The sequence below is a fragment of the Mesoplodon bidens genome, assembly GCF_964165515.1.
Source record: "Mesoplodon bidens genome assembly, chromosome: 12".
NCBI classification, from domain to species: Eukaryota; Metazoa; Chordata; class Mammalia; order Artiodactyla; family Ziphiidae; genus Mesoplodon; species Mesoplodon bidens.
This window is the reverse complement of record NC_138168.1, coordinates 41,898,690-41,910,268: the sequence shown is the minus strand read 5'-3', so window position 1 is coordinate 41,910,268 and position 11,579 is coordinate 41,898,690. Positions and strand designations below refer to the sequence as shown.

Genomic DNA, 11,579 nt, shown 5'->3' with positions numbered 1-11,579 from the left:
CCATTTTCCCCTTAAATTCCCAGACAGTGATTTGGCAAAATGAGATCTACTAGATTTAGGATAAAGATGGAAAAGAAAGAACAGATTAGGTATCATTTCACGCTAGTTGGGTGTATTACGTGAGAACAGTAAATGTTTCACTTCATTATTTCCAGTTCAAATCGTTAGTGCAACTCAAGCAGAGATACAGGAATAAGAGAAATTACATAAATATTCTTTGAAAATTTTTTAGTTTGAATTATACATACATAAACAAAAGACTGGGGCAAAGATTCATCTGCTTGCCATTTGCATCATACTGGCTCCCCCAACTAAGAGTTTTCTCGTGTTACAAAGTAAAGCAATTCTCTGTCATGAATTTCTTCCTTTTTCAGGGACTCACGTCAAAATATTTAAGAATCCTAGTGGGCCTATGGGCCTGGCACAGAGAACTTTTATGTAAAGTTTATCAGATAGAGTATTTGCGAGTGGGAGGATCCCAGGGGGAGAGAAAATTATTAATGAAAAGTACCAGGCAGGTTAAACTCCCACCACTCAACATCCTAGTGGTTCCGGGAAGGTTCTGCCTATGTTTTTCCTTCATATTTAGAAAGGACTTTTTTCTTACTAAACAAAGGGAATCTGTTAAATAATAGTTCAGCTCCCCACTTACACTTATCAACAATAAACAAGTGTCAAATTAGAACACATGATAAACATGAGATGACAGTGGTGTTCTGGCAAAGACAAATCCAACGATGAAACTTTATAGCGGGTAAACGTATGATTTTCATCAGATTTTTTTTTCAGATTCTGAATACATATTCCCGTTACTGTTTCTTTGTGCTCAAGGAGCCCAAAGAGAGGGCACTTGTAAAGAAAGTCAAGAGGGTAAGAAAACCATAAGGAATAGAGAATCTGGGGTAAGGGAGGAGGTCCATGGGCTTCTTCTCTTTGGCATCCTCACCAAATTATATACAAGTTTTTCATATGGGATCTTACTTGTGTATCTTGAAACTTTCTCACTAAAACCATGCTCCACTAGCTACCAAGTTTCGAGTCCAGTCTGGTCTGTTAGGTCACAACAAATGTCTCTATGGCATCACTGAGCTTGTTTGTGATCAAACTAGAATGAACTCAGCGTAACATGGAGTTAATCTGGTTACTTGGCATGGGGCTCTGGAATGGCAGAAGTAACATTTTAACTGTTAGCAGGAAAGGAAAAAAGTTCTCAGTCACTGCAGCTCTATTCTTAGAGAAGTGTCTGCACCTGGGGCTCTCCCCAGAGAGGCACACCCCCGTCTTGCAGGACTCTGGGCCCCAGCAGGTTGCACTTCCTCCTGTGCTCAGAGCTCCTCTTCTACCTGCTCTGCTCAGACTTAGAAGTGGATATTCCCATTTTATTGTTTGTGTGCATTTTTAACATCTGCTGAGGCGGCCTCCACCGTATGTTGAGTTGCCTGTCAGCTGGGCTGTCCAGGTTATCTCTGGAGGTACCACTTACGATTTTTGTTAGTGCTTTGGTTACAAAGATGTACAAGTTTTGAGAGGTTTACTAGTACTTACATTGCTTACAGTACAGTACTAGTACTGTAAGCAATGTTCTTTTTAATGAACATTTTTACAGAATGCATCATTTTTCAGGAACATGTATCTTGTATTATAATAGAAATCCTGTACTTTGTTTATACTTACTGGATGCCTAATAAATGCTGACAGATTATTCATAAGTAATTAACTATATCACAAGAATTTTAAAAAGCGATTCCAAGGAATGACTGTGTTGACAGTGAACCAAATTACAAGATCACATGACTTTTCTAGAATATAAAATCTTTAAAAGTCATTGTAATTTGCATGATATAGTTATCACTACTATTTTAGAGAAACAGAAGCTAACTTTTCATTTTCCAAGACTGATGAACAATCATCCATTAGCTCCTGAAGCTGAATAACAGGAAACTGTACTTGTTTTTCAAACCACTTGGCAATTGTAAGAAGCTGCTGGTCACAAAATGCACGTCCAATAAACTGTAGTCCGATTGGCAACCCTTGGCTTGAGAGGGCCATAGGGACACTCACTGCTGGCAACCCTGAGGAAAAGAAAGAGACCCATTAAATGTTGATTAATTCTCCACCCTAAGATGCAGAGACCTCTTCCACTTTCCAATGCCAGTAGGTACAAGACAAGATAAGGTTAATAAAAAGAATCACAAAAATTATATGTATGCTTCTGTATCTTCCTTTGTTCACTTAATATATCTTAGAATTCACTGTCTATCTGTTCACAGAGACCATCTTCATTCCTTTTTTATAGTTGCATAGTATTCCATCATGTGCTTTTACCATAATTTATTCAACCATTCTTCTGTGGTTGGAGATTTTGGTTGTTTTCGGTATTTAGCTATTTCATGCCAAGTCCCAGTGAATTACCTTGTGTATTTTTCTGGTATTCATGAACGTTTCTCAGCTGAAGAGGAACTGTTTCATCAAAAGATAAATGCATATGTAATTAGATAATTTGCCAACTTTCCCTCCAAAAACGTTGTACCTTTTCAACTCCTATCAGCAAAATGAGTGTTTTCCTACAGCCTCACCTATAGAGTGTGTTGTTGAGTTTTTGAATTTTTGCCAATTTGTTAGATGAAAAATAGTAATTCAGGGTAGTTTTAATTTTCGTTTTGGGGAAGAGAAAGTAGGAGAGCCTGGGACATCTTGTTATGCCATAAAATAAGAAAGTTTTCAAAAATTAATGGGGGCTGGTCTAAAGGATACACAACTGTTGGTTAAATTTGAGCATCAAAAATAATGACAGTTAATTACTTATAATACACTGAATTTTTTTTAAAAAGGAAAGCTTTTTTAAAAATTATTTTTTCTTTTTTTAAATTAATTTATGTATTTTTTGTCTGCGTTGGGTCTTCGTTGCTGCTTGCAGGCTTTCTCTAGTTGCGGCGAGTGGGGACTACTCTTTGTTGTGGTACATAGGCTTCTCATTGTGGTGGCTTCTCTTGTTGCAGAGCATGGGCTCTAGCCACGTGGACTTCAGTAGTTGTGGCACGCGGGCTCAGTAGTTGTGGCACGCGGGCTCAGTAGTTGTGGCACGCGGGCTCAGTAGTTGTGGCACGCGGGCTCTAGAGCGCAGGCTCAGTTGTTGTGATGCACGGGCTTAGTTGCTCCGTGGCATGTGGGATCTTCCCAGACCAGAGCTCGAACCCATGTCCCCTGCACTGGCAGGCGGATTCTTAACCACTGCGCCACCAGGGAAGTCCCAGGAAAGCTGTTCTTTAGAGAAGGCTGCTAGCTAACATAACATATGTAGAAGGAATGATAGAATTAGAAAAGTCAGCATTTTGTAATTCTCTAAGTAATACTTAATTCAGGCAAGGATCATCAATAGATGCTAAAAGTGGGTTCAAGTTTATTGGGAAACACTGTCTCAAAGTATCACATCACCAATTGCTTACAACTGACAAAAGGAAAATGTGCCTTTATAAGGAAAATATCTGGTAGTTACTTCCTTAACCAAGGGATTAACTTAGCTTCCAAAAGTGGGACAAACTGATTTTAACTGTTTCTTGACATGAAGCATATGTAGTATTTGTACCAAAAATGTTTAACTCAACCCAATCATGAGGAAGCAATCTGACAAATTCAGATTACAGATGGGATATCCTACAGGTCAAGCGGACTAGACTCCTCAAAAGAGTCAATGTCACTTAAAACAAAAATTTTTAAAGGTGGGGGATTTCTTATCAGTAACTATGCAGGCCAGGAGAAAGTAGCAGGGCATTTTTTAAGTGCTAAAGAAAAGAACTGTCAAATCAGAATCATATATCCAGCAAAAATAACCTTCAAAAATGAAGGGAAAATCAAGACATTCTCAGAAGAAAGTTAAGAGAACTGGTTGCCAGCAGACCTACCCTAAAAGAATGGCTAACTGTTCTCCAAACAGAAAGGATATGGTAAAACAAAGGATCTGATACATCAGGGAGAAATGAACACAGTAAATAAAAGTATTGATAAATACAACAGACTTTTCCCTCTGCCCTTGAGTTTCCTACATTATGTTTGATGATTAAAACAAAAATTTTAACAGTCTGATGTGGTTCAGACTGTTATAGAACATAGAGAACTGGGGAACTGTCCTAGACTTTAAGAGATATCATAAACGAATATAATATATCGGGGAAAACACCCTATAAAAGGCATTTTTGGTACAACTGAGGGAAGTTAAATATGAACTGTATTTGGAATATTATCGTATTTGTGTTAGTTTTCTTAGGTGTGATGATGGAATTGTGGTTATGTAGGAGAATGTCTTTATTCTTAGACGATTCATGCTAAAGTATTTAGGGGTGAAGTAACATGATGTTGAAACTTTCAAATTATTCAAATAAAAGCTAAGAGTGTGTGTGCGTGTGTGTGTATGTATGTGTGAAAGAGAGAGAGAGAAAGGAGAAAGCAAGTGAGGCAAAATGTTAACAAGCATGAATCCAAGCAAAGGACATATGGGTATTCATTATACGACTTCTTCAACTTTTCTGTAGGTTTGAAAATTAATGTGTGTGTGTGTGGTAAGTGCAAGCCTGTAAATACACGCATGCACACACAAACACACATTCCTAAGCATTCCAGAAGGACAAGCTATTGCGTTTAGGGAACAATCTAGCTAGAACCTAAGTCGAAGACCAGGGTGTCTACCTAAAACTTTGAAGAAAAGCAGAATGTTCTTGAGGGATCCTCACCTGCCATATTTACAGCCTGTGTAAAGAGATCATCCTGGGCACTTCGTGTTCTGTTGTCTTCTCTGATGAACTCTGTGTGTCGCACTGCCTCGCTCAAGGTGGTAGGAGTTAGCAAGACATCCACTCCAGAGTTAAAAACATTCACAAAGTCACGAGCAATGAGTCGTCTCACCTTCTGTGCTTTGACAAAATAATTCTCATAGTTTCTGTGGAAAAAAGTAGATGGCACTTGAAGGGCTTTTTGTTATTTCTTTGAATCAATTCTCATGCATAAGGTTTGTTAAAAAAAATAGATGACACTTTAAGGGCTTTTTGTTATTTCTTTGAATCAATTCTCATGCATAAGGCTTGTTAAAGAATCACTGGATTCTTGGCCTGTTGGAGCAGGCACCAGTAAGATTCCTAACAACACATAAAAATGAATTTTGTTCAACCACACTGTTACTCTACAAGTCTGTATATCTGGCATTAATTAAAAATCACCAGTAGATGCAATTCTGCACATATAATCACAAAATATGAACACTTCCAGGGACATCATTAAACCAGAACATTCATTTTCAGGTGAGGAAAATCAAGTGCATAGCAACTAAATGAATTTCTAAAGGCTACAAAGATTGACAGGGGTAGAGGAAGGACCAGAACTTAGGTCTCTGGAGGCTCATTCCAATCCTTTCTATTATTATAACGTCCTATTTCATCTATAGTTATAATTATTATAAGGACTCTGAAGTTTTGGAAAATTCTAACATGCCATCAGAATTAGACGCTAGAAAGCAGGCTCTGGAAACAGTAACTGGGGAAAGTATGCAGTGTTTGCAATTTTGTACTTTACAGACAGGTATAGCCCAGGAATGGAAATGTGAAATTCATGAAAAGATGCTTCAGGCCTGCCTGCTGAATGGGAGAAGATATTTGCAAATGCTATATCTGATAAGGGGTTAATATCCAAAACATGCAAAGAACTCATACAATTCAACATCAAAAAAATAAAACCACCAATTAAAAAATGGGCAGAGGCCCAGAACAGACATTTTTCCAAAGAAGACATACAGATGTGCCAACAGGCACATGAAAAGATGCTCAACCTAATCATCAGAGAAACGCAAGTCAAAACTACAATGAAGTATCACCTCACACCTTTCAGAATGGCTATGATCAAAGACAACAAATAACGAATACTGGCAAGGATGTAGAAAAAAGGGAACCTTCGTGCACTGTTGGTGGGAATGTAAAGTGGTGCAGCCACTATGGAAAACGGTATGGAGGTTCCTCAAAAAATTAAAAATAGAACTACCACACAATGCAGCGATTCCACTCCTGGGTTTTTATCCAAAGAAAACAGAAACACTAATTTGAAAAGATATATGCACCCTTATGTTCACTGCAGCATTATTTACAGTAGTCAAGATTTGGAAACCACCTAAGTGTCCATCAGTAGATGAATGGATAAAGATGTAGTATCAATACATATAAAAAATGGAAAATTAGCCATAAAAAAAGAATGAAATCTTGCCATCTGTGACAACATGGATAGACCTAGAGGGTATTATGCTAAGTGAAATAAATCAGAGAAAGATACTGTATGATTTCACTTACCTGTGGAATCCAAAAAACAAATGAACAAACATAACTAACAGACACAGAGTCATAGATAAACAAACAGCTGGTTGCCAGAGAAGAGGTGGGTGAGGGGCAAGGAGAGAAATAGGTGAAGGAGATTACGAGTTATAAACTTTCAGATATGAAATGTACAGTTTGGGGACTACAGTCAGTAATTATGTAATATCTTTGTATGGTGACATATGACAACTAGATGTATCATGGTGATCATTTTGAAATGCAGAGAAATATCAAATCACTATGTTGTGCACCAGGAACTAACATAGTGTTGTAGGTCAATTGTACTTCAAAAACAAACTCACAGAAAAAGAGATCAGATTTGTTGTTACCAGAGGCAGGGTGTGCAGGGAGGGGGAACTGGATGAAGGTGGTCAAAAGGTACAAACCTCCAGTTATAAAATAAATAAGTACTAGGGATGTAATGCACAACGTGATAAATATAATTAACACTGTTGTATGTCATACACGAACGATGATAAGAGAGTAAATCCTAAGAGTTCTCATCATAAGAAAAAATTTTTTTCTTCCTATTTCTTTAATGGTGTGTCTATATGAGATGATAGATGTTCACTAAACGAATTGTGGTAATAAAAAATAATAATAAAGGATATGGTTACTCCCCACCCGCCCCCAAAAGAAAAAATGCTTACTTTACTGAAAAGATTAAGGAATTAGCCAGACATAGGCGTGACTGTAAGTCAATGATGCAAAGAAAGGGAAAAAGAAAATACTCCTTAGATCCTCCTGAAGCTGTTAATGAAGGTGGCAAAAGTATTAACCATTCTAACGCAGTTTCCTCACCTGAAAAATGGATATAACAACTCCAGTCTTTCTGAGGACCAAATACAATGAGATAAAAATGTGAAATCTTTTTTATCCTGAAAGAATGCTATAGAAATATCAGATGTTATTATCATTTGACCACAGGATCTATAGGGAGATGAATGCAGGCATCACGTATAATTTACCCAACAGCTGATGACTTAAATAATGTACTAACAATATCTTTTTATAAAAGAACAAATACTTCTATTAAACTTCTTCCTACTTTAAATATGGTTCAAAAGCCCAACTTCTGCTTCCATCAATGATGGGAATATTAGGGATGGATTTACTCTGCCATTTTAAACAACTGAAAACTAGACAAAGTGAAACAACCATTTTCAGACATTAGACATTAGAAGGGAAGCAAATAAACAAAGCCCTTTGATTTCCCCATTAATCAAATAATAATTTTAGTTTTTATTTTTTCCAGCTTTATTGTAATAATTGACTATAAAATTTCTGTGTGTGTGTATATATATATATACATACATACAATGGAATATTATTCATTATTACATATATATATATACACACACACCATATTTTCTTTGTCCATTCATCTGTTGACGGACACTTAGGTTGTTTCCCATGTCTTGCTACTGTGAATAATGCTTTGAGGCAGTGATTTCTTTCCTTCAGATATATATCCAGAAGTGGGATTTCTGGATCACATGGTAATTCTATTTTTAATTTTGGGGGGAATCTCCATACTGTTTTTCATAGTAGCTGTTCAAATAGTATCTTTGGAAAAAGTAATCCTAACTATTGGCCCTGAGGAGATGCACAGATGAATAAAATGCTTGCTATGTATGTATGTATGTATGTATCTATCTATCTATCTATGGGACATAGAGCAAAACCCCAGGAAGCTATCTATCTATCTATCTATCTATGGGACATAGAGCAAAACCCCAGGAAGCTATCTATCTATCTATCTATGGGACATAGAGCAAAACCCCAGGAAGCTATCTATCTATCTATCTATCTATGGGACATAGAGCAAAACCCCAGGAAGCTATCTATCTATCTATCTATGGGACATAGAGCAAAACCCCAGGAAGCTATCTATCTATCTATCTATGGGACATAGAGCAAAAGCCCAGGAAGCTATCTATCTATCTATCTATGGGACATAGAGCAAAACCCCAGGAAGCTATTCGGTACAACCACTCTTGCTTTTTCACACTTCTCACGTCCTCTTAGACAGACCTGGTAGTATGGAAGATGAATCCTAATCACAAGATGGTGAACAAACTTATACCAAAGTCATAGTAATTTAAAATTCTTTTTTGGAGCGAACAGATACATGATGCAAGGGAAAACTAAGTTGATTCACTAAGTTTTTTAAGAGACACCAGTGTAACTTCCTGCTTAAGGCTCTCAGAGCAGTAAGACAATGTGGCAATAATAAGGGACATTTAATGAGGCTAAAATCCTTCAGGGCTTCCTACTTGTACTAATCATTTAGCTAGAGCATCAATGATTTGGTTTGTTTTTGAATAACCAGGAGCCAAACAGTACCATAAATGGGCCTTTAATTATGATTTCTAATTTAAATCATAAGGATTTTGCTTCCTTAGCAAATATCTCAACTTATAAGACTTGATAGACATGTTACTACTTTACTATGGAGTTTTCAAGAATGGGGAAAATTCCTAAGCTGATTATCTTACTCTTTTAATAAGAAAAAGTTTCCTGAGAGGATTCTTCCTCTCACCACATCATTGAAGCCTTCTCGTCTGGTTGCAGCATACATGGCTTCAGTAGACACATCAATGTCACATCTGTGACCTGATAAAAAACAAAAACAAACAAACAAAAACCCACAAAACATTAATTGAAAAGGAAGTAAAGTTTTGGCTGAAAAGCAGGTCTAGATTCACATTTGTGACCAATACTAAAATTTCATGAGATTGACCTTAATGGTTTCTCTTTTTTATCTGCCTTTGGACTGACGGACTTGTCAGGAATCAAGGAGAGAGAAAACGATAATGAAGAGGGAAACTTCAGTTGTTCACTCCCTCATTCATTCATTCATTTTATTCAGATGTTTACTGAGCTCCTATCCTGTGCCAGGTACCACACTGTATGGACTGATAATACAAAGCTAAAATACTCTACCTTCAAGATACGCACAGTCCAGAGGGTGAGCTGAAGATACAGAGATACTATGATGAATAGTGTGAATATAATGCTAAAATGACAAAGGGAAAAAGATTCACTGATTTACTTCTCTAAATCTTAACATTATCCCTGGCAATAATATATTTTGCTACTAGTAAACGAACCTTTCAAATGTTTGAGACAACTTCCTTAAAAATCCAAAACACAGGCAACTTACCATATTCTAGCCCATCAAATCTTGCCATATTCGACGCCACTTCCGATGTACACAATATGTGGTAGCAGACAATTGAGTAACTGGTGTGGGGCAGGGACACTTCAATTACTTTGGCCCCCTCAGACTCAAAGAGATTAGCAGCTTTGGACCAAAGAGATTGTACTTCACTCGACAATTCTGGTGTAAGATATTCCTTATTGGAAAAAGTCAAAATACAGAAATTAGAATATTTGTATAGATGGTGTTATAAAAATTTGTACTCCAGAAACTTTGGCAATACATTGGAACATCTGATTAAATTGCTAGCAGGTAGCTAGAAAGACTGAACTAATTTAAGAGTGCTTATGGCATGACAAGCACAGTAGCAGATACTGTGAGCTCGATATAATAATATTAAAGATTGGAGATCTGGTTGGAGAACTTATATTTGTTAAATGTTCATTATATATCAGGCACTCTGCTAGATACTTTCCAAAGGTTCTCTCATTCAATGCTTTTAACAGTCTTACGATGTAGGTATTATCATCCTTCTTTTTATTAACGAAAAATATTGAGACTAGAGAAGTTAACTAACTTTCCTAATGTTACACAGCAGGTACGCAGAGGATCCAGGATTCTCAACTAGGTCTGTTTCTCTCTAAATCCTTAAAAGTAGGCACACCTGTTACCTTCATTGAAGATTTTAAAGATTTAAAGATTTTACAGTATTTCTCTACAGCAGTGGTCTCAACTGGGGGCAGTTTCCTCTCCTCTTCCTCTCAACTGGGGGATACCTGGTAAAATCTGCAGACAGTTTTGCTGGTGGGGCAGTGGTGGTGATGGGGATGCTAACTCTAGGGTTAGAGGCCAGCGATGCTGCTCAACATCTTACAATGCACAGCACAGTCTCCCAGAACAAAAAATTATTGCTAAGCTCAAGGTTAAAATTTTAAAAGGTTAGTAATTTAACATATCTATTTTCATGTGCTCAGGTCACATAGCTAATAAAAGTGGCACAGCAGGGCTTCAAACCCAACCAGTCTGTTTCCCAAGTCTGTGCTCTGTATTTGACTTGGCAGTACTTTTGTAAAGAGAGACTTACCTTCGGAATTCCTATACATAGTTTGCTCACATCTGTCAAACTGGGAAGCGTAAATGGTTTAACAGGATCTTGAATTGTGGTAGAATCTTTGGGATCATGCCCAGCTAGTATACCTGTAAGCAGGAATATTTATGAATGACAGACACAGTACTGAAGTGAAGTAACAATGTTTTGAAACTATATGGAATCGTTTAAATACCCAACACAATGGCTGCATCATCCACACATCTGGTTAAGATTCCTGGCACATCCATTGAATTCACCAGGGGAATGAGGCCATGACGAGAAACTAAGCCGTAGCTAGGTTTCAAACCAACAAGCCCACAGCGGGCAGCTGGATTTCTGGTTGATCCTCCTGTATCTGATCCTAAAGCCCTGAAATTTAAATGAAATTCTCTTTAGCAGGATAATATATCTCTAATTATATTTGAAATCTATCTTTTTAAATATATAGTTTTAAAACGTATTTCCTCCCGATTTTACAAAAAATAAAACATGCTCATCTCAGAGAATTCTTAAAGTACAGAAAAGCGTAAAGATGTAACAAAATATTCCACCACCCTGAGGCAAACACTGTTAACATTTTGGCATAGTAACTTCAAGTCTTTTTTTTTTTTTAACATCTTTATTGGAGTATAATTGCTTTACAATGGTGTGTTAGTTTCTGCTTTATAACAAAGTAAATCAGTTGTACATATACATATGTTCCCTATCTCTTCCTTCTTGTGTCTCCCTCCCACCCTCCCTATCCCACCCCTCTAGGTGGTCACAAACCACCGAGCTGATCTCCATGTGAGCTGATCTCCCTGTGCTATGCGGCTGCTTCCCACTAGCTATCTATTTTACATTTGGTAGTGTAAATATGTCCATGCCACTCTCTCACGTCATCCCAGCTTACCCCTTCCCCTCCCCGTGTCCTCAAGTCCATTCTCTACGTCTGCATCTTTATTCTTGTCCTGACCCTAGGTTCTTCAGAACCATT

General features: G+C 37.3%; 1 protein-coding gene across 1 annotated transcript in view; it reads right to left on the bottom strand.

Annotated features, from left to right (window-relative positions):
* Positions 1-213: 213 nt before the first annotated feature.
* The window catches only part of QRSL1 (glutaminyl-tRNA amidotransferase subunit QRSL1), a 32,853-nt gene continuing 21,487 nt past the window's right edge, over positions 214-11,579 (bottom strand). The window contains exons 6-11 of the mRNA XM_081250987.1: positions 10,797-10,972; positions 10,598-10,710; positions 9,517-9,709; positions 8,849-8,966; positions 4,728-4,933; positions 214-2,072 (exon numbers count right to left, since the gene is read on the bottom strand). Coding sequence (XP_081107113.1) covers positions 1,855-2,072; positions 4,728-4,933; positions 8,849-8,966; positions 9,517-9,709; positions 10,598-10,710; positions 10,797-10,972 — 1,024 coding nt within the window. The 3' untranslated portion in view covers positions 214-1,854. The remainder of the gene's footprint in view (positions 2,073-4,727; positions 4,934-8,848; positions 8,967-9,516; positions 9,710-10,597; positions 10,711-10,796; positions 10,973-11,579) is intronic.